Source organism: Musca autumnalis, unplaced genomic scaffold (genome assembly GCF_047663935.1).
Source record: "Musca autumnalis isolate F117 unplaced genomic scaffold, ASM4766393v1 scaffold_4, whole genome shotgun sequence".
NCBI lineage: Eukaryota > Metazoa > Arthropoda > Insecta > Diptera > Muscidae > Musca > Musca autumnalis.
The window spans coordinates 95,176,674-95,201,743 of NW_027411977.1; the positions used below are offsets into that span (position 1 = coordinate 95,176,674).

The following is a 25,070-nucleotide window of genomic DNA, read 5'->3' on the forward strand; positions in this document are numbered from 1 at the left end:
GGCGGTGAAAAATCCCCTCAGTGTAAGGCTAGCTTACTTTTACTGAGTATTTCAACCATGAAAAACTTCTCTACCATTCGGACCCGGCTATAAAAAGTTGTGTTTCAGTTCAACTAATATTCGTTAATTTTATTTGTGTCTCTATATGTGCTCTCTTTACTGAAAATTCGTACTAATAGTAAAGTGATTTAAAATTCAAATTTCGCTTCTCACACTATGGTACGTTTACATGCAACCGGATTTAATAAATCCACTAAATTTCAAATTTCAATTCCGTGCATATACGTCAAAAATCCACGTAAAGAAAGTTCACCTGGCAAAAAGGATTAATTATTGGAAATAACTTATTTCAAAAAAAAAAAAAAAATCCTGAAAATGGTACCATTATAATGACACTTCCATCTCTGATATAAACAAATAACAAACTAAACAAAACTAAAGAGTAATGACCGGTGAGAGCAAATGAGCTTATTCAGAGTGGGAGAATATAAAACACTTACATATGTCATGATGACACATAGGGAAGAGCTGATAACTGACCGACCGGTCCCCGAAAATGCTACCGGTATCGGTATGTTTTACGCTTGCATTCAACTAATTGGGACAAGAGAGTGGCTAGCTGGTGGAGCCCAAACGCTTCCACAAACATCGAAAACTAGCAATGTTCGAGAAATCGCCACCACACAATTTCAGTTGAAAAGCAACAGTAGACGGTGGCGGAGCAAAGTGAACTGAAAAAAAAAAAAAAACTTTTGTGACCAAAAACGGCAAATCAAAACAAAAATAATAGCAAAGAAAACCAACATAAAAGCTAACAAGTGTTTGGCGAATTATCTAACGAACGAAGAGAGAAACACACGCTGCCGTTTGTCCATTTGACAAAATAACAACTAACAAACAACCGAAGTAACAACCATTATGAGCGGTGTTTTGCAAGCAGCTTCATTAAGATTGATGGCATTTTCGAAAGCCTCAAATCTTGGTTTAATCACCCTAAGAAGTTTCTCCGTTTCCCCTAGTTTAGCGCAGAAAAAAGAGTGAGTAAAAAACAACACTATGAAATATGTATTTCAATTGTTTCTACGCAACCCAAATATAATTTCAATAAAAATTTCCACACTTTTTACATTAACATTCAGGGCACTTGCCGTTGAAAGATAAAAAGAAACAATTTGGCTACATATAAAACACATAAAACATGGCCATAAAATCCATGATAGATATGTAGATTGACACATGTGATAGATCAGTGGCTATAATTTCCATTGCCTATAAATTTTAAAAACTAAATTATTTATATCGGCAGAATTGAACCGGTACAGCAGCCAATTTGGGGATTGTCGAGGAGATGGTTTAAGATCAGCAGAACAGTTCTCAGGTCAAAGACAGAAAACATCTGAGAAGGGACTAACAAAACTTACAGATATTGGTCCATCTGGCGGTAGTTTCTATGGATGAGAGATAAGAAAGAAACAGGATCTCATAATCACAAAACCGTCAGCCTACACTTGTAGGACACCAACAAAAAAGATGGTCGTTAATTTCAATTTCCTTCTTACATTTAATGAGCCTTTAGTCGTTCGCACAGTATACGGACACTATCTTATAAGCAATATGGAGCAGACTTATTCCCCTGTAGTTTGAGCACACAGTCTTATCTCCTTTCTTGTGGACGGGACACATAATGCTCAGGTTCCAATCATCGGATACGCGTTCTGCGTGTCACCTCCGGTTTCGAACAGCTCGGCATGTAAGCCATCGACTCCTGCTGCCTTATTATTCTTCAGCCGTTTTATTGCTGTCTTTATCTCATCTTGGTCGGGAGGTATACATTCAATGCCATCTTCTGGGGTTGGATCTTTGGTATCCTCGTCGTCTTCGCTAGTATTGGATACCAATATTTTGGAAAAATTCTCTTTCTGTATGAGTTGCCAAATTAGCTTTCTGGTCTCTAGAGGAGAATGTGCCTGTACCAAAGCTATCAGTCAGAGGTTTGCTAGAATTTTCGGCTGGCTGCTGTACATCTCGATTTTCACACTCCCGTTTTCCATTTCTCTCTTTTCCATACGGAAAAGTCATTTCTTCTCTCTCTTTTTTTTCTCTAGATAACTCTCTCTTGCGCTACGCGTTGCCTCTAGCGCTGAAAATTCCAATTGTCGCAATTTAATTAGTCCAGAACTAGTTCTAAGCGGTACTAGTACACAATTGACCACTAAGTAATGCGAAAGGAACCAATTGACACCTTTTTATCCCCAAGTAAACGACGAGGCGTCAGTTACGATTATTTACTCTTAAATTTAATCCACCATTTTTTTACGTAAACGACGATTTGTATAAATAATTCACATTTGCATTTTCTTAATAACTTACATATAAATGCAGTATTCAATAACAGAAGCTAGTGCTGATGGACTGAACATATTCGTACCTATTATTCACATTGTTCTGATATAAAAAAGAATACGAAGGAAATATACAATTTGCCATATTCTTCTCTCTACCCACTACCAATGAAAATTTCAATTGACACAATTAGTCCAGAAATAATTCTGAGCCGAATTAGCACCAAATCGTTACAAAGTAATGCGAAGGGAACCAATTGACACCTTTTTATCCCCAAATAAATGACGAGGCCTCAGTTGCGACTATTTACTCTTATATTAAATCCACCACTTTTTTTGAACAACATACTGGCATATGACTGTAAACTTGGAACTAGTACAATACTATCCACAGGTAATGCATAAAAAGTCAATTGGTTACCTCCTATGACATCCGCATGTTAAAGTTTACAGTTTATTGCACTGTGAGGGGTCTAAAGTGGAACTAGTTACTGTAGCAATAAGAATCGACGAGTTACCGATGCCGAACTAGTTCATCTTGCAAGCGGGTAGTTTCTTCTCTCTCTCTCTCTTTTTCTCTCGATACCTCTCTCATGCGCTATGCGTTAACGCAAAAAAATAATGTATTGCTAAAACTAAAAATCATTGAAACAAGCGACAGCAGAACCTTCTGCATTGACTTCTGAACGAAGACTGAATGGTGGTTGTTCTGTTGTTATTCTCATCTTTTGCCGGATGCTGTAGTACAGCACCATCTACGGGTAATGCATAGCGAGTCAATTGGTTACTTTTGCGGACATCTCCTTGTAAAAGTGTACAGTTGATTGCACTGTGAGAGGTCTAAAGTGGAACTAGTTACTGTAACCTTTGGAATCGACAAGTTTCCGATACCGAACAAGTCCATGTCCATGATCAGCATTTATGCTAACGAGGGTATATACACTTTCATACGGGCAAAATGTGCCTCATCGAAATAATGGTTATAGACCCCAAGTATGTTTGGACGAAATGTGTTTCAGACAATTTGGAGTCGATTGAGCAATGTCCGTCCGTCTGTCTGTCTGGCTGGAGCGCACGATAACTCTCGAATGGATCAATCGATTCGATCCAAAATTTGGCTTTCGTAATATTTTGTCCAAACTTAATTTAAGTTCGAAGATGGGTTATATCGGTCCACTCCTTCCGGTACCTTCCCCACAAAAGTTCGAAAATGTTCGGAAAATTTGTATGTACGATGGCTCTTGAAGGGAGTAACCGATTTGGTCCATACTTTGCAAATCGTGAAATGTCTACCAGGCTTAGATGAGTTTCCAACATGGACTCAATCGGTCCACTCCTTCCGGTACCTCCCACACAAAATTTGGGATAAGTTCAGATTAGGACCTGCTCTCGAATCGCTTTGGTTTTTGTTTTAGCAGCTTGAATTCACTGCCCCCTATACGACGGTACAAGTTTCATCAGGGGCAAGTCCACACTTCCTGAGAAAATAGCCCCAAAGTTGCAAAATAACCCTATGACACCGTGTGAAGTGGTTGGAGCGCAAGATAACTCTCGAACGGATCTGCCGATTCGGTCCAAAATTTGGCCTTCGTAATATTTTGTCCAAACATAAATTAAGTTCGAAGATAAGCCATATCCGTCCACTCCTTCAGGTACCTCCCCCACAAAAGTTCAAAAATTTTCGGAAAAAATGTTCGTACGGTAACTCTTGAATGGAGTGGCCGAATTGATCCATACGTTACACATCCTAATATATCTACCAGATATAGATCAGGTTCAAATATGGACTATATTTGTCCATGCCATCTGGTACCTCCCACACAAAATTTCGGATAAGTTCACTTTAAGACCTGCAATCGAATCACGTTGATTTTTGTTGAAGCAACTTCCATTTGCTGCCTCTATTACGATGGTAAAATTTTTTTCAGGGGCAAGTCCATACTTCTTGAGCTAACAGCCCGAAGGGTGTAAAAACCCCCTATGTTACCATATGTAGTGGCTGGAGATCCACTTCCATAATGGTCAATGTTGATCCATTTCTTTAAGTATCTCCTCCGCAAAACTTTTGATCGTTAATACTAATCAACATTTTTGTCGGTTCATACATCCACAATTTTTAAAACCCCCTAATTGTTTCAATATACACAGGCTGAGGGTATGTCTCTGTCAGCAAAGCTGACTGATACTTTTTTACTTGTTTTCCCTTCTGTGGCAGCACGACACTTCTGGTCATACCATGTGTTTCTAGGTAGAGGTCTCTGGTATCCAAGTATGGATTTTGCGGTTGTTTGCATGGAGTGGGCAATACTTTGCCACTGTACTGACAAGTTATCGAGACGAGGAGTTCTTTGATTAAGCAATTGGGCCATTTGATGAGTGGAATATGCTGTGGCTATCTGTGGTGATTGCAGCTTACCCTATGTGCTACGTTTAGCAACATGGTGGTGTTCCGAGTCTATGTAACAACGTAAAAATTTTGATTTCTTGTTTTTTGGGCGCAGGTTTATCCGCACCACGATACAATTCCGGTCATATTTCGACTTCTATATATCAATCATGAATTTTATCAATATCTTGATCAGCTGTTTGGTGGCCAATAATATTTTCAAAGACCACCTCTACAGGGATTCTTTGTGGCCGATATAGCTGACAATTACCAACTTTTCAAAGTGCAATCATGCTTTGAATTGACCGGAAGGTAATCCTCTTGGCGACCTTGACGCCTATGATAATAGCTTCACTACCATGTTTCGTTCGACTATCATCTATTTCGTCAGAGGAACATGAGCCATCCCAAACCCTCTTACTATCTTTCAATCATGAACTTTATCACTGTCTCATAGTGGACTATTTGTCAATTTTGTCGAATTTGGAGGCCAAATTTGTACTTGCGAATCATTTTCAACACCTACTTTCAATTCTGCGGCTGCAGTTTCTCAGGCAGTTCGCAACATATCCCTAGTACTTTGACGTTTATGAAAACAACTGCCCTACCGAATCTCGAATTTTCCTCTGACGATTTTTGGATATAATTATCCAATGTTCGAATCTTTCATCCGGATAAGCTCTACAAATGACGACAACTAAAATGTCGTTTGAGCCGATCAACTATATATTTAACTCTCTCCAGATCTCTCCTAGATCTTAGAAACTACACCATACGAAATCACATTAGGAAAAATTTATAAAAAAGGTTGATCGTAGTTTATTAATGCACAGAGGCAACCTCTTCAGGCAATCAGATTAAAGTACACAACCGAATTTGTGTGCAGAATTTCACTTTTGTCTATATTATATTTTAGAATATTCCCAGTTATCAATCCACATTTGCTAATGAATCATAAATCGTTACCATCTATTCCGCATAGATTATCTTCCACTTGATAATTATAATTATATGTGTATCGCAAAGAAAAAAACATAAACTTTACTCTCTTATGACATCATAACAGAAAAATTTGTCTGCGTTGAAATACTCCATCTTGTGAAATACTCAAGGAATTGTGGAGTTTAATTAATATTTTTTGTGAAATACCACGAATTGACGATAAAAAACATGGTTATTAAAATTCAATCAAGGTGCTATACCGACTAAAGAGAGAAGCTACACATTATAATTATCAATTCGCAACCAGTCGCTGCTTATCATTTCATGATCATTCTTTAATGGCTAATCGAAGTTTTTCGCAAACCACGAGGAGTGTTACATAGATTCGCAAACAAGCAAAAGACCTACGTGACCCGATACAGAACATTTGTTTTATAAGCCGAACTAATTATCCTCCAACCTTTCCGATCCTATACACTACATTTCCATATTTGGATACCTCGACTTTCGATATCATCATCGATTTTGACCTTCCAGCAGCTTTGGGTGTACTTCTAGTGGGGACATTTTCATTCATTTTTATGACATGACAAAATTCTACGGTGACCAACCAAAATGACTGGTGGCCACGATAACTACCTAGCAAAAATACTACTAAATTTTTATTTTATCAAGGGCATGTCACTTGAAATCAATAGTTATATTTTGGCAACTAAAAAGTAGATAAATAAGTAGTTACGACTTGGAGTACCCAGAGAGTAACTACTTATTTATATACTTTTTAGTCGTCAAAAATAACTACTGATTTCTAGTGACATGCCCTTGTTGAAATAATAATTTAGTAGGTCAATTAGTAATGAGCATTTTTGCTGGGTATCGAAATGAGAAGTCCCCACACATATGTCGGATCAATTTTTATCAACATTGTCATCGTTACTACTGTATTTTGACGGTATCTGTCGTTAGACACCCCGTTCCGTCTCGGTTATAAAAAGGAGTTCCCATACCATGATTCAGGTTGAATTCATTGATATGAAAGAAGTCACCCTAGTCTCTATGGAGGTGTTCGTGGGAAATATGTAGGAAATAATCATTTGGGACCCTATAAAGTATATGTATTCTTGATCAGGATAAAATTCTGAGTCGACCGTCTGTTGTAATCATTCTCACGTCCACACAAATTGAGCTAGAGCGCTATATTTTTGAACGCGAGTTACTTTTTTCGATAGGCAAGTCAAGTTGGAAGATGGGCTATATCGGGCCACGTTTCCCTACTAACTGTAATTTTACATTTGAGGTTCTTAGGGGTCAAAACACTTCTTCACCAAAAATTTTCAACATAGGTCCACGTTTAGGTATAGCCCCCATATAACGGTACCTACAGATTTTCTGTATTTTGAGGTTTTCAAATACATTTTTTGACTGGATTTGACATTTCTGTCCAGCCGAACTTAATGCTCAGCATTTATGCTAACAAGGGTATATACACTTTCATACGGGCAAAATGTGCCTCATCGAAATAATGGTTTTAGACCCCATGTATGTTTGGACGAAATTCGTTTCAGACAATTTGGATTTGATTTACTCATATCCGTCCGTCTGTCTGGCTGGCTGGCTGGAGCGCACGATAAGTATCCAACGGATCAACCGATTCGGTCCAAAACGTGACTTTCGTAATATTTTGTCCAAACTTAGTTTAAGTTCGACGATGTGTTATATCGGTTCACTCCTTGCGGTACCTCCCCCGCAGAAGTTCCAAAATGTTTGAGCACGAAAACTCTATATACTTTGGTCTATACTTTGCACTTTGTGAAAATTCTACAAGACTTAGATAAGGTTCCAATATGGACTCAGTCAATCCACTCTTTCGGGTATCTCCCACACAAAATTTCGGAGAAGTTTAGTTTAGAACCTGCTCTCGAATAGCTTTGATTTTTGTTGTAACAACATGTATTCACTGCCCCACATACGACGGTATAAGATTCATCAGGGGCAAATCCACAATTCTTGAGCAAATAGCCTGAAAGTACAGATAACTCTCGAACGGATCTGCCGATTCGGTCCAAAAATTGGCCTCCATAATATTTTGTTCAAACTTAGTTTAATTTCGAAGGTAAGCAATATCGGTCCACTCCTTGCGGTACCCCCCCTCCCAACAAAAGTTAAAAAATGTTCGGAAAAATTGTGCACACGATAACTTTTAAAATGGAGTGGCTGATTTGGTCCATTCTTTATACATCCAAATATATCTACCGGATAAGTTCACTTTAAGACCTGCTTCCGTATGGCTTTGATTTTTGTTGAAGCAAGTTACATTCGCTGCCTCAATTACAACGGTAAAAGTTTTTTAGGGGCAAGTCCATACTTCTTGAGAAAACAGCCCGAAAGGTGTAAAAATCCCTATGGCACCATATTTAATGGCTGGAGAGCACGATAACTCTCGAACTGATCAACCGATTTGGTCCGAAATTTGGCCTTTGTCATATTTTGTCGAAACTCCAGTTTCAGTTCGAAGATGAGCAAAACCGGTCCACAGCTTCCGGTACTTCCCCTAACATTTTAAAAATGTCACTAAAATGGTATGCACAATGTCTCCTGAACGGGTCAACCTATTTGGTCCAAACTGTGGATCTCCCAACATTTTGTCCAAATTTAGTTAAACTTCTTAAATGGCCCATATTGGTCCTTTCCTTAGGATACTTCCCCCACAAAAGTTCAACATTTGTGTCCATATGCAGTTTAGGGTTTGATGTGGTCCTGTTTACAGCGATAGGTCCTAGAATACATCAAAACTGTAAATTTTACCTAAACGCCAGGAAGTTAACCGATACTATATTCTGACATTCTGAATCAAAGAAAATATGTATATATATGCAAGACATATATCACATAAAAACCAAAAGTGCAATTAAGTGCAGGATGTTTCGATGGAAATTGGTAAAAAAAACTCTTCCCTTTTTATGAAATGATAAGGAACACACCCCAACTCACTTCATTAGCCACCCTGAACATCTTAAATACGTTTCACATATCTTTCATTAATTAGTGTAAATTGATACAATTTTTCGATTTTTGACCAGGTTTTTCGGAAAATTGGACGCTGTGCATAGTTTTAGAAAAACTATAATTTTTAAATTCCCTCAATATGTTTCGGGGCGCCTTCATTGATATGAAAGAAGTCACTCTAATCTATACGGGAAGATGTTCATGAGAAATACATATGTGCCTGTATCCATTTATATGTATATTAGGGCGGGGCGATTTGTGTGGAAGAAAAAACCTTAAAAGGCCCTTCGCGTTTCTCATTCCTGGGATTGAACTGAGCAAACAAGTCTACTGGACCATATGTCTTCGATGAAAATCGAGCCTCCCGATTTTGACTTTAAGTTTTTTATCTACGTTTTTTTTTTTTTTTTTTTTGACATCTTCGCATATAACAGCCGAACCATTGAGATTTTCGAACCAACACAAAGACTAAAATTGTAGCCAAGACAGTAATTAAGAACTCTCTAGTAAATCGCAAAGGTATTGGAATGCTCCTTCAGGCAGTTTTGGCCTTAAGAAAGTGCAAACTTTTCGGAAAATGTCGATAAATGACACTGTGCTACTAAAGTTGACCATAAAAATATTCAAGCATTCTGATGTAAAATTCCATCGTGTTGGGATCCACGGAGAACGAAAATGCCTTTAGTTCGTTTGGGTCACTTCGTTTTATTTTTTTATAACAGTAAAAGTAGTGAAAATCTGTGTTTCTTACATTTTCAAATTTAAACGGGCATATCTTATTTTTTCCACAACGGATTTCTTTTGATCTTTCTTCCTTTTAAAGGGGTGAATAATATCTTTTGAATAAGCTATTACTGTTTTAAAACGGTTAACAAATGGCTAAGTTATAGTGGCTTATGTCTGAAAACCCCCATAAAAAACCTATAACTGAATTTCTCACAATTTTCAAAATAAATATTGAACAAAACAAAAAAAACATTATTTTTTATTTTTGCATTATTAAGGCGAAGGTCATTTATAGTGACATTTAATTATTGCTCTTTCGAGTTGAGCTTATTAGACCTATTATATATGTACATGGACAAATTAGGAGTCTACCGAAGTCCCACACATTCACCATTACGCTACGTTTCACGGGTGGTTAAGCCGATCTTCAGACGTATTGAATATTGTTTTTGTGGCAGACGAAGGCAAAGCTTGGGAACTAGTATATATATCGCACTTCATTAGATAAATGCATATGCGAAATTATGTCAGTTAATTGAAACTCCAAACTTTTCCTATAGTCCTGCTTGGTAATCCCATTTTTTTGAAAATTATGAGAAATTCAGTTATAGGTTTTTTGTGGGCTTTTTCAGACTTAAACCACTATAACTTAGCCATTTGTTAACCGATTTAAAACAATAATAGCTTATTCAAAAGATATTATTCACCCCTTTAAAAGGAAGAAAGATCAAAAGAAATCCGTTGTGGAAAAAATAAGATATGCCCGTTTAAATTTGAAAATATAAGAAACCCAGATTTTCACTACTTTTACCGTTATAAAAAACAAAACGAAGTGACCCAAACCAACTAAAGACATTGTCGTTCTCCATGGATCCCAACACGATGGAATTTTGCATCAGAACGCTGGAATATTTTTTGGGTCAACTTTTGTAGCACAGTGCCATTTATCGACATTTTCCGAAAAGTTTGCATCTTCTCAAGACCAAAACTGCCTGAAAAAGCGTTCCAATGCTTTTGCGATGTGTTAGAGAGTTCTTTATTACTGTCTTGGCTACAATTTTTGTCTTTGTGTTGGCTCGAAAATCTCAATGGTTTGGCTGTTATATGCCAAGATGTCAAAAAACGTAGATAAAAAAACTTAAAGTCAAAATCGGGAGGCTCAATTTCCATCGTAGACATATGCTCCAATAGACTTTTTTGCTCAGTTCAATCCTAGGAATCAGAAACGCGAAGGGCTCATTAAGGTTTTCAAATCGCCCAGGCCTAATGTATATAGTTCAATGATTTTTTAGTTTTTTTTTTACTAGACTAGTGGCAATGAAATATGCTCGTGTTGTCAGTGCTAAATAAATCTTATGAACCCAGTGAGTTTGTGACAATTTAGGTCGATTCAACTTAATAACATTCAAATAACGTTTACTCTTCGGCGTTAGTTGATTGCCATTAACATATCGAACACGTTTCTGAGAATTAAATGCTCTCTAATACCCAAAAAGAAGAAAAAACAACAAGAAAATATTTTATGGACAAAGATGGTCATTAAACTTGTAAATTTAAATTTCATATTTTATAATACAGTAAAATCCCAATAATTCGTAATGCTGCGAGCATTTTTCCAAATTATTAAGGTTTTCGATTTATTGTGTTACAAATTATCGTGATTCTACTGTATTGTATTGGGTGTAACAATAAATTTTAATATTTAAGCATGTTGTTCTTACAAACTGTTAGCCGGAATATCTTCTTTTGTCTATGCGACACTGAATGACTTTGCAGAAAAAGAACTAGAAAACGAAACCTTTTTTGACAATGATAAATATGAAACGAGCTTTTTTCGGATGAAGATACATACATACATATGTATTTATATATAATTTTTTTATACATAATTGAATATTTTATTAAACATAGTTTTATGTACCCAAATATAATTATAATGTTCAAATCATTGGGGATGTGTAGAGCAGCATACTAAAGGGGTGCAGCATAAATTAAATTCGAATCCTCCCTCACGCTAGAAGTGTGAACATTTTAACGACTAAATTAATTATCATAAATGCACACGTTTGACAAATAAATGTATGTAAGTTGAAAATAAACAAAAGTGTTAATTGATATCATTTGTTGATTTTGCGATATCGTCGTCTCCATTCCCGAGGGGATTTTACTGCACGCAATTTCAGACACAGATATGTATTAATTCCAACAACAATATACACACAAATGATTTTTGTTTATTTAATTATGACTATGAATAATCGAAAGTCAAACAAACTATAAAATATTCCAACTGAGCAGAGAGTGGTCAGCGTATGCATGTTACTAAATATTTACACTGGAGCACACAAGTTTGCGTACAAAAGTAAAAACGCGCCGTTATTATTGGCAAATTTTTTTATACCTTAACCCTCATTATTTTGTTTTCTATACGATTTTTATCGGTTAAATATTAACTGGTTACAGCAGTTGTAGAGCCAATAAAAACAAATTTTCCTTTAGCCGATAGCCTTAAATGCTAGTGCTATTTTTTTATATAATTTTATTGTAATTTTTTATTATAATAAAAATTTAAAATAAATAAATAAATAAATAAATAATGAATAAATAAATAAAAAACAATTTCCCCATGAGTAATACATAGCATGTTTACATTGCACTAGACTTAGTAAATCCCGCTGACTTAAATTTAAACTCTAGTGTAAAAATGACCAAAGGGCTTTGTATTCGACTCTGTCCAATTTTATAAACAGAAATTAGCTTACTAGTTATAACCAATGCTAGTTCCGGATCCAAGTGGGATATCAACAAAATAATTCACACATGTTTTCAAAGATTATGCTATTTTTTTTTATTTTTGCAAATATTTCATGGTGACTGACTGAAAAAAACTTTACACGTGTTTGACCACTTATTTTATGTTCACTGTTTGTTTTTGTTTTAGCATTGGATTTGCCAAAAAGACAATGAAATAAATCACAAGCCACCAGAAATAATTGTACCACAATTATGTAGTAGGAAAATGCGTGCAGCAGTTGTACTACATCATGAGAGTAAATTGCTTTTTAATTGTTTCCTGTGGTTTCATTATTTTTGTGGTTTTGAGCTATTAAAAATATCGGCACTTAATATTGGTGTTATGTAATAGGAGCTTAAGTGAACGAAAATATGAAATGTCACACACGAGTATCATAGATAAGGGTAAAGGTCAGAAAGGCAAATTTCGTTCAAAACACAAATGCGACAAACATAAATAAAAAAGGCTATAGTCTGACGGGGCCGACCATTTGACTATTAGGTTCAGGAACCTAGATGAACACCTGACGAAAATATAGCTGAAACGACTCAGAATGAGAGAATTCGATTGGCATAAAAAAATGTGTGTCTAACGCTATTATTCCTTTTTTGAAATTTTGGCCCAAACCATACCCACTCCATAATTACCCAGCAAAAAGTTTGCCTCCAAAGAGGCAGTTAAATAATATGTACAAGTGATCTGGAAGTGCATCAAATTATGCATTTTCACTCATGATTTTTACAAGAGCGTGACTACTGAAAGAGGCACTCCATTGCACTGCATTTTAACTGACCCTTTGGCACTGCATTTAAACTGACCCTTTGGCATAGCATTTTAACTAATAGGAATAGGAGGCAGTCCAAAGCACGTGTTTTGATACAGGCATTCTGCGGAAATTGTGCAAGCGATTACAAAATATCCCAGAACAAAATAAAAAAATGCATTTATTATTTGTGTAAAACAAAAATATTAAAAACTTTACATTAACACAAATTATGAAAACTCCACATTGAATTCAATCGCAAACATGCGTGTTTCCTCCGCTCTCCATTTAATCCAAACCGAACTGTTTTTGTTTCATCTGCTAAATGGGTTGTCTTCCCATCACCAGTTAAGTTTTCGACATGTACTCCAACAGCACTCCATTCGGAAATTTTCTTCTCGTGAGTTACCGGAAAAATGTTCACAAATTAAATATTAGCGGTATTCACTCATGTTGGTAAAGTGGCATTGTAGATCTTGTACATCTTGTTAATATTGTAGATCTACAAGTGTTTACAATACCACAACAACAAAATACATGAATGTTTGATTTACCACAGGGTTGTTAATTTACTCGACCTAAAAGTATTGTAAACATTCCATTGTACTTTAACAAGGGTGTAGAACAGCTGATTGTTGTGCCATCACTTTGTTGTGAGTTTTATTTTATGTCGGAGTTTTGTTTTTTTGGTAGAAAAATGGGAAAAATAAAAAGAATAAAAGAATGGAGGCCAAGAAAAAAAAACATTTTTTATGAAAAAAGTATAATAAAACTGAAACTAAAAGATAGACTTACGACGACGTTAAGATGTTTCGATTTATTTTCGATATTCACAAAAAAGACATTCACACTTTTTTTAAAAAACCCTGGTACATATATTACATTAACAAGAGTTGTAAGTGAATACCGCTATTGTTTAGTTTGTATTAACAAATGTTTGGAAATGTTAACACACTTATCTCTTTTTGTAAAATGTATACCGCTGCCTGTAGAGCTGTACAAACTGATGTTGCCCGATGTTGCCTGTGGGCAATTTTGCATGTTTGTGTATGCGTATTTCCCACACCGTTTGAGATATTTACATATACTAAGTGGTTGTCGATAGCTTGATTTCAGAAGAATAAAAAAATGGAAATTACATTTCAATAAATAGCTTTATTGGCGAAGTTATGCTTGTAATTTTGGACATGAAATATTTTAGTCATTTTATAAGATGCCCTTTAATGTCAAATGAATTGACAAATTGCAGCCAACATTTTTCGAAAAATGTTAGTGAGATGTTGATCTAATAAAATTAAAAACAAACATACAATTTACAGTTCCAATCAGTAGTTATAATTTTTTGAAATTTGAATGTTGCTTGTGGGCAACATTGGCCCATTGTGGCAATAAAGTGGTTACATTGGTGGAAGATGAAAATGCTGGCCAGTGGTATTCAATCCAGTACAAAGGGTCATAGGGACATTCGGGTGTGTGAAAAAAGTTGTATTTACAGTGGCTCCAAGCGAAAGTCGTACACCTAATGAAATTTTTTTAATTGACTTATATCTCCGGCACAAAATGGGATATGAAGAAAGTATTTACGCAGCCTTTTAGTGCATTTAGTGGACAATTTAGAAACATGATATAATAAAATAATCAACCCGTTTACATTGTTGAAAAATTAAATTAGCTAAAATACTAAGAATTTTAGCACCAAGCGAAAGTCGTACAGCAATTATAAAGACAAACTATTTGTTAAAATAATTAATTCTAGTGCATGTTCCTGTTTTTTGTTAAATCCTACGATCGATTTAGCGTAACATCTGCGCTTCTCTACAATTGACAGGGTCCATTCTGGAAACTTGTATCAGGTTAAATGGGAAAGAAGCGTAAAAATGAAATAAAAATTATTTTTATGAAACAACATGAGGAAATTATTTGTTTAACTTTACAAAAACAATTTTTTTTAGATTCAGCAGATATCGAAAATTAAAACTGCAAAGCTATTCAATACCTTGATGTCTACTAATAAGAAAAAAAAAACACATATGAAATATTTAAAATAACTAAAACATTAAAAAAACAATTATTTCTTTTGGATAGTTTAATACACGAAGTGCAAAATGAGTTCATTTTTAGTGTCCCGACACTCTAATCGATTGAGAAAAATATTTTGAAGCTTATTTTTCCAATGTGCACTCAAATTTTTACAACATAAATACCTTGTCAATTGGTGATAAAAAAAGTCGCAAAAAAGCTATACATAAATTTATCCAAGAGCGATGTTTAGAATATCAAAACAATAGCGATGAATGCATAAATTTTCTTAAAAGAGTGTAATTTTCATAGATCCAACAAGTTCTGTCCGAAACCTGACATTACATTGTGAAAAATCGCACAAATTGCTTCATGTCTAATACACGAATAATAGAACATAACGCATCAGTGTATTTGTGGGTGTGTGGGGCTTATCTTTCAGATTTGAATCTTTGTTTTATAATTTTTCTGAAGTCATTGGGAATCAAACTGTGAGATTTTATAATTAAAATTAGTTCTCACTACCTGTCGAATAATGTATTGGTCAAGGTAAGCGTTGTTCTTTCTGCCAAAACTCTGACTTCAAGCATAAAAGCTTATTATTTGCGACCACTGGTATTAAATAATTGTTTCAATAACATGGGTTGGCTGGACTGTAGTCCAAGCTTGAACAATAAATCGTCTATAGTGGTTTTATAAATGGAAAATGTCTCCAGAAGACTTATACTTCCAGACATCTTTATAGGAGAGATTTTCCAAACAAACAGCGACATATTATAAACTTCAGCTGTTCAAAACTGGTCAAAAATATTCTAAATCGATTGCAGAATTCAACTGAAACCAGAAATATGCCGAAGGACGATTTATATTAATAAATATTTTGTCTTTATAATTGCTGTACGACTTTCGCTTGGTCCTAAAATTCTTAGTATTTCAGATATTTTAATTTTATAACAATGTAAACGGGTTGATTATTTTATTATATCGTGTTTCTAAATTGTCGACTAAATACACTATAAAGCTGCGTAAATACTTTCTTCATATCCCTTTTTGTATCGGAGATATAAGTCAATTAAAAAAAATGTCATTAGGTGTACGACTTTCGCTTGGAGCCACTGTATATCATTATTCGAAGATGGGACTTTAATTAAGATATTGACACATGTTTTGGTAGAATATACATTTTACATATTAGGGATTTGTAAGATATCAAGCGAAAATTTTACGTCAAAATTGGCGAATTTCTGAGCTATATATGATAGATAAAGGCCAATTTTCCATTCCATTTCCATCAATTTTCCTATAGAATTAAACAAACTCATCAGTTTATGCTTTTCCACATCATGAATAATAAAAAATATAACGGTAATACAAAGACTTCAGAAACAAACTTTGTTAATTTGTATAACCACAATGACCCAATGTTGCCCACAGGCAACATTTGGTAACTCCCTAACCACGAGGAATTGATAAGACTTTTTTCGCAGAGGACTTATTTTTGCTACTACTAATCATAATAAATATGAAAAATATTTTTATCTGTACGGAAAAAAAATCGGGGTACAAAGGGTTAAGAACCGCAACAAATGGAAAAACAAAGTAGAGTTTTGAAAAATTTTGAATGTTTAGAAGCGATTGGCATCTTAAATTCTTAAAATGATGACATGATTTTTTTTTTTTATTTTTGTCGTTGGGCGCTTCTACTGTGAAATGGCTTATCCTAACTACGTAATTAGCAGGTCCGATCTGGGTTTTCTACATTTTTCAAATATATTTTCACCACAAATATTTCAAAAGCTGTTTATACACGGTACGCCTTAACTAAATTTAAATGAAAGGTGCTTACACCTTGGAAAGTTTTTGCGGTTTCTGAATCTACAATGTTCATAAATGAGAAAAATTAAAAAAAAACAAAAAAATCGCCGAAGAGATTTTCAAAATTAATCGCGGTCAAAGTTCACATTTTTAGGGTTTTTTTAGGTTTTCACGATTTTGCTTGGAAACCGCAAGTCCTATTGAAGTTGGACTAAAAAATATGTTGTAGCTATGAAAATTCTCTACAAGATTAATTCTTATGATATCTTCGTAGTTTTTACCATTATTGAGATATAGAAGTTCAAATTAGGACAATGGATTGACTTTATCGCCTCCTTATAAAACAATGTCATAACTGCAATTTCCCAACTTAAACTTATATATCTCAAAAACGGTACAACCTAGGAAAAAATTACGAAAGCCAATCTTGTAGGGAGTTTCTACAGCAACAACATATTCTTTAGTCCCATTTCGAAAGGATTTGCAGTTTTCAAGCTAAATCCTGAAGACCTACGAAAAAAATTTGAACGTTTGATCTGAACCTTTATACCTCAAAAATGGTAAAACCTAGGAAAATATCAATCAGCCAATCTTGTACAGAATTTTCACTGCTACAACATTTTCTTTAGTCCCATTTCGTTAGGACTTGCAGGTTCCAAGCAAAGTCGTGAAAACCTAAAAAACCCTTAAAAATGTCAACTTGAATCGCGATTTATTTAAAAAGCGCTCCAGCGATTTTTTTTTAGTTTTTTTGATTTTTCTCATCTATGAACATTGTAGTTTCAGAATACGCAAAAACTTCCCAGGTGTAAGCACCTTCCATTTAAATTTGATTCAAGACCACCGTGATTTTTGAACGAAAAAATTATTAAAGAGTGGTATTGAGTTTTCTTTGGGCCTACAAAACTTTTCCTCGGAAATGTGTCAGCACTGGTCCACGTTTTTATTACCCACCAAAGAACGGTACGGCCCGATTTTCGGGGGGTTTTCAGGGATTTAGCTGCATTATCCTATAGAAATAGTTGTAATTTAATATATATTTAGTCTTCTTTGGGGCTACTTAACTTCCCTTCAGAAATTTGTCAGCACTGGTCCATGTTTTTTTTTTATATAGCCTATAGCGATTTTAGGAGTTTTCAGGATTTTAGCCGTACTCTCCTACAGAAATGGCTGATATTTAGTATTTAGTCTTCTATGGGGCTATAATAACTTTTCCCCCTTATTTGTCAGTACATTTCCACGTTGTGATATAGCCACTGACATTTATGATAAGTACCAGTGTTCGAAATTTCGATCAGTCAACTTTGCACATATGTAAATTCGTGCTTGAGCATCTAAATCATCTTCTTTATATTTTGTGAAACGGTTCCATATATTGGCAATAATTCAACATGATAACTTTTTAAATTTAATTTCTTTTAATTTTTTAAATTAATTCAAAAAGTTCCAAAAATATAGGTTTCAAAAATGTACCCCTACCATCTAGGAGAAGGAGGAGTTTTCAAGGGAAGAATTTTTTTAACTTGCTGATAGATGAATACATACTAAAACTTGTTTAAAATTTGTTTATATATAATATATATATAATATAATTATTCCACAAACATCCCATACGGGACAAGGGAGACTTCTCTCATATCAATGAGTGCACCCCGATTCATATTAGCTCAATAATATGGGACCTACTGTTTAACGCCGAGTCCGAACGGCGTGTCTTAAGACACCACTTTGTAGAGAAGTTTTACACGGCTGAAATATTCAGGAAATGTCGCCACCATTACTGAGGGGTATTTTGCCACCATGGAAAATTTTGGTGTTGACTGGCCGGGGAATCGAACCCACGACCTTCAGCGTGCAAGGCGGGTGTGCATACCATTGCACCACGGTGGCAATGTTCAAAAAATCGAACACCAAGTACGAAATGGGTTAAACAGGTAAACAGAGACATACATATATTAACATTATCTAGGTATGCTATATATATCTGTTAAGAAATTACTATGCTCGAACCACAAGAGAATGTGCATCCAATGTCATTAGGTGTATATTTCGCTTGTTTCGGAATATATTCTGTAAAATGGTGTGAACGATAACTCTCGATGGGAGCAATCGATTTGGTCCAAAATTTTGCACATCGTATCATTACATCCAGTCATGTATCAAGTCGGATATAGTCAATATCAATCCCGTTCTTCGGGTACCTCCCATTCAAAATTTTTGTTTTTATTCACATTTTCTCTATAAATTGGGTGCAATTTAAGGGTTCATAGTGACCAAATTCTTCTCCGCCAATAGTTGTGGACATAGGTCACGTTTTGGTATAGTCCCTAAACAACAATACCGGCCAATTTCAAGTATTGTACAAAATCTTAGCTGACCAAATAAGGTTAGGTAGTAGGTAATTGGTTTATGAAGTAGTTAAACAAATTCGCCTAAAATTGGGGGCAATGGTACTTTCGTAAAACTATCTACTCTATATTAGTTCACAATACTTCATGGTGTACGTTTTTACTTGTTTTTCATTAGGTAAGTACCTAAATAAAGGTTTTAAAATGTTGTATGTAAAACCTATACACATCACAAAAAAAAGGAAGTTGCCTGCCCCACCCCCTAGATTTGAACCTGGCTACGCCCTTGTATTCAAATGCCTTTCTGGCGGGGGCATCACTATCCATCCTGCTGACTTGGCCCAGCTAACGCAATCGTTGTAGTTCGATACGTTTTGCTATATCGATGTCGGTCGGCTGGTACAGCTCGTTGTTCTTACAACGCCGGTATTCAATTCAATTTTTCTCTCAAACACGCCAAGTTCTGCCTCATCTGTTTTCGAAAGTACCAATGCTTCAGATTCATACATAAATACGGGTAGTATCAACGTCTGGTAGTTGTAAGTAAGTTTGGTCTGACGAGAGGTGGTTTTGCTTTTGAACTGTTTACGTAGACCAAAATAGTATCTGTTGGCCAATATTATTCTTCTCCTGATTTCATAACTGATGTTGTTAGCTTTATTTATGGCGGTGCCGAATTAGATAAAGTCATTTACTACATCAAAATTGTAATTCTGAACATCAACAGTTGGTCCGAGTCTACTGGACATCTTGCGTGTTGATATCATAAATTTGTTCTTATCGCCGTTGACTGCCAGACCCACTTTGCAGACTATTTTTCAGTTTTCGCAAATGTGGATATTACGACCTGTTATATCAATATTGTCTGCGTAGGCCAGTAACATTATATTCTTGTTGTATATAGTGCTATTTTTATCTCTATCGGTACATACATATATACATTCGCTTCTCGAATAACCTTTTCCAATAGAATATTAAATAGGTCACACGATAGACTGTCACCTTGTCTGAAACATCGTTTTGTTTCAAAAGGTTCCGAGAGGTTCTCTCCAACTTTAACAGCTGATCTTGTATTAGCCAATATCATCATGCATAATCATATACGTTTTGCAGGGATACCAAACTCAGACATGGCTTGGAACACCTTTGATCGAATTGGGCTGTCGAAGGCGTCCGTATAGTCGACGAACAGGTGTTATGTGTCGATCTGTCTTTCGTGGGTCTTCTCCAGTATTTGGCGCAGTGTGAAGATTTGGCCCGATTGTGTTATTGACCATGGGTTTTAAACGTTCACACAGTACGCTCGACAACACTTTGTATGCTATGGTAGCAGACTTCTGTAGTTTGTACACACCGTCTTGTCTTCTTTCTTGTGTACGGGACATAGGAGGCTGAGGTTCCAATCGTTGGGTATGTTTTCTTCCCGCCAAATTTCGATAATTAACTGATGCATACTCCTTATCAGCATTTCGCCGCCGGTCTTGAACAGTTCGGCGGGCAGCCCATCAGCTCCTGCTGCTTTATTGTTTTGCAGCCGATTAATTGCTGTCATGACCTCGCTTTGGTTAGGTGGAAGACATTCAACGTCGTCGTTTGCGATTGTTTCTGGTCTTTCTTCAATGCCGCCCATATTCGATACTAAGAGCTTCATAAAATGCTCCTTCCAGATCCTCAGTACGCTATCTGTATCAGTTACCAGATTCCCTTCATGATCATTGCAGGAGAATGTGCCGGACTCCTGAACATCTCGAGTTTCTCACGCTCACGTTTTTCTTGCTCTCTCTTTTTTTCTTCTGAAAATACGCTTCTCCTCTTCTCCCGATATTTTTCTTTCTCGCTTCGTGTTGCTACTGATTGCAGGGTTGCTCTGTATACCGCGTTCTTTTCTTCAGTAGCCTTACGACACCATCGATCTTTAGGTGGTGGTTTTTGGTAGCCAAGCACAGATTTTGCGGCAGTTTGAAGTGAGTGGGCAATTCTTTGCCACTCCGCTTGAGCGGAATAGGCTTGTGCTATCTGTTGTGTTTGCAGCTTCTCGACATCCAGCTTCCGTCCTGTGTTAGATCGCATTTTTGCCGCAACTTTAAGACGAGAGCGTACCTTTGCTGCTTTAAGGAAATTGTCCGAATCCATGTTCGCTCCTCGAATCGATCGGACATATAACACTGTCTTCCGTCTATCCGTTGTCGGATGTTACCTCATGAAGGCTGAACTTTCCGACCGTGCGACTAAAGATATTTTCACTCCCAATTTTAGTATTAAAATCTCCTAGAACAACCTTTATGTCGTGACCAGGGCAGCGTTCATATGCTCTCTCTAGGCGCTCGTAGAATATATCCTTGGTCTGTTCATCTTTCTCTTCGGTCGGGGCATGGGCGCAGATGAGATTGATGTTTAAAAACTTTGCTTTTATACGGATTGTGACGAATCTCTCATCAACCGGGTCATGTTTCGTTTCATGGCAGCTATAATACATTGCGTAATCGTTTGATATTTTTACGTCTGCCCGGTTCCATCGCACATCCTGTAAGGCGATAATATAAGCTTTGTACTTACCAAGTACATCCGCCAGTGCGCAAACTGCACCTGGTCTGTAGAGAGTCCTGACATTCCAGGTGCAGATTCGCAGATCATGGTCCTTAAAACGTTTGCGGGTTTCTTCAACTTTAGAGGGTTTGTTTTTCTTTTTTTTTTTGTTTTTTTTTTTCATATTAGGCGGTGTTTTGACAGGGTGATTTACTAGCCCAAAGCTCAACCCAAGTTTTTAACGTTCTTATGGGTGAACGCGCGGCACATGTTACATGTTAGCTTACTACCTTTAACGGATGTTAAAGGCAGCTCCCCAGGTGACACCACGGGCAACTACAGTTGAATTGCTATCCATAATCGACACCTAAATTATTTTTTATTTGGTCGTGTGTTCGTGTGTGTATAGTCGGAAACCGTTTATGATGTTGATGTGGACTGATGGGGGGGAAGTTGAGAGGTTGAAAATTTCAGGAATGAAAGTTATAGTATTGCCAATAAAGTCAATAAATAACTAAAATTGTACACTCGATGTTGCTCGATTTTACTCTTTGAGTAAACTCATAATCTATTTCGATCATTTTTCACTTCCACTTTTATTTTCTTGCAAAACCTTCAAGTACTCCCACTAACGAATAAAATCGGCTTTGCGATTGATGAAGAAAAATAGGGTATGCTCGATTTTTTCTACTCGTACGAGTACTTCTGCTCGAATTTGAGTATATCGGAGCTCTGCATTTATGTAATTACAGTGATCGAGTAAAACACGCTTCATTGGTACCCAGCAAAATAAATTGGAAGTAGTGCAATGTAGACTAGTTCTTTCACGGCATGTTTTTATGCAGTTCAAACGGAGTCGTGAAAAAGGCACTCCATTCCTCACATTTTAACCGCATTTGGATGCAATCCAAAGAATCACATCCATTTGTCACATTTTAACAACATCCGGAGGCAGTTCAACGGAGTCGTGAAAAAGGCACTCCAATTCCTCACAATTTAACAGCATCCGGATGCAGTGCTAACGGAGTCGTGAAAAAGGCACTCCGTTCACTACATTTTATTAGCAGTTGTTAGAGATCCCTACATGTACATAAATCAGTTTGTACATCTCTACAGGCAGCGGAATACATTTCCAAAAAGAGATAATCGTGTTAACATTGTCAAACATTTGTTAATACAAACTAAATAATATTTAATTTGTGAACGCTTTTCCGGTAACTCACGAGAAGAAAATTTCCCAATGGTGTGCTGTTGGAGTACATGTCGAAATCTTAACTGGTGATGGGAAGGCAATATCAAACCCATTTAGCAAATAAAGCAAAAGCACTTAAGCTTGGATTAAATGAAGAGCGGAGGAAATACACATGTTTGCGACTGAATTCAATAGAGAATTTTCATAATTTGTGTTAATTTAATAAAGTTATTAATATTTTTGTTTTACACAAATAATAAATGCATTTTATTTTGTTATTCAAAACACGTGCTCTGGACTGCCTCCTATTCTACCCCAAAGGGTCAGTTAAAATGCAATGCCAAAGGGTCAGTTAAAATGCAGTGCCAAAGGTACAGTTAAAATGCAATGCCAAAGGGTCAGTTAAAATGCGGTGCAATGGAGTGCCTCTTTCCGGGGTCACTCCCTTGTGAAAATGCATAATTTGATGCACTTCCAAATCACTTGTACATATCATTTAACTGCCTCTTTGGAGGCAAACTGGGTAATTAATAATTAATTTGTTTCTTCATCACTAGGAATGTTGTCTGTTGCCGATAACCGATTCAATTTTGTTTTCATTTCTTCCGCCATAATGTGTCTCGACAACTGATAAAGTGTGACTCAATTTAATATGTCACCTAAAATCGGCACACAATAGTACACAATTTATTTGTTATCTCCCACTTGAAATCTGATCGATCGATTATCGCGACAAAAATAAAAGCGCTTTCGCTTTAACTTGAAAAATGAATGCCCTAAGGTGAAGTATAATTCGTGTGAAAAATATATGTGTGTACATTAGGGTAATAGCATTTTCGATTCTTTTGCCAGACACCATAATATACGTTCAGGCTGGAAAAAGGATTTTTTTCAAAGTTTGTAGTGATGAAGGGTGTATCCTTAAGAAAATGATAAATACGAACAGGACCGAGTTCGCGAATAACAGTTTCTTCATTATTATACCCTCAGCATTTATGCTGACGAGGATATAGACAATTTCATACGGGCAAAATGCGCCTCATCGAAATAATAGTTTAAGACCCCTAGTATGTTTTGACGAAATCCGTTTCAGACAATTTGGTATCGATTTAGCCATGTCCGTCCGTCTATCTGGCTGGCTGGAGCGCACGATAACTCTCGAACAGATCAACCGATTGGGTCCAAAATTTGGCCTTCGTAATATTTTGTCCAAACTTGGTTTAAGTTCGCAGATAGGTCATATCGGTCCACTCCTTCGGGTACCTCCCCCACAAAAGTTCAAAAATGTTCGGAAAAATTGTGCGCACAATAATTCTTGAAGGGAGTAACCGATTTGAACATCGTGAAATTTCTACCAAATATAGATGAGGTTTCAATATGGACTCTATCGACGCACTCCTTCGGGTACCTCCCACACAAAAGGTCGGATAAGATCAGACCTCCTCTCGAATGGCTTTGATTTTTGTTGTGACAACTTGTATTCACTGCCCCCCATACGATGGTATAAGTTTTTTCGGAGGCAAGTCCATTCTTCCTGAGAAAATAGCCCAAAAGCTGTAAAAATCCCTATGGCACCATTTATAGTGGCTGGAGCGCACTGTAGCACTCAAACTGATCAACCGATTTGGTCTAAAATTTGGCCCTCCCCCTAAAAAAAATTATACTAAATTGGTACACGCTATATCTGTTGAACGGAGCAACCGATTTATTCTAAAGTTGTATCTCCAAATACTTTGCCCACAAAAGTTCAACATTTTTGTTTAAGTGCAGATCCTTTGGAAAATTATACCAATGCTTCTCCTTATGGTCCTGTTTTTCGTGGACAAGTCCATGCTTCCTGACAAAGTGATCCAAAAGATTGCAAGTTCAAATATCCCAAAATGTCCACACAATTCTGAAACCCCCCCTAAATACATAATATTTTGGAAAAAGGATTTTGGCTTTGTAGCCAGTATCCGATATGTCCGTAGATGAAAGTTTCAATTCGCATAGGCTGAGGGTATATCTCTGTCGACAAAGCCGACTGATACTTTCTTACTTTGTTTTTATTTAAACATAAATATAATAAATAATATTTCTTTATTTTTCCAGATGCAAAGTTCTTATTGTTGGTGGAGGTTCTGGAGGCTGTGCCTTGGCCGCCAAATTATCATCGAAATTGGGTAAAAATAAGGTTATCGTTGTGGATCCAGCCGATGTAAGTTATTATTG

The 25,070-nt window shown here is 36.2% G+C and overlaps 1 protein-coding gene across 1 annotated transcript in view; it reads left to right on the forward strand.

Annotated features, from left to right (window-relative positions):
* The first annotated feature begins 578 nt into the window (after positions 1-578).
* Positions 579-25,070, forward strand: part of Sqor (Sulfide quinone oxidoreductase) — a 28,999-nt gene continuing 4,507 nt past the window's right edge. The window contains exons 1-2 of the mRNA XM_073983417.1: positions 579-1,037; positions 24,951-25,056. Of these exons, the coding sequence (XP_073839518.1) occupies positions 919-1,037; positions 24,951-25,056 (225 nt within the window). The 5' untranslated portion in view covers positions 579-918. The remainder of the gene's footprint in view (positions 1,038-24,950; positions 25,057-25,070) is intronic.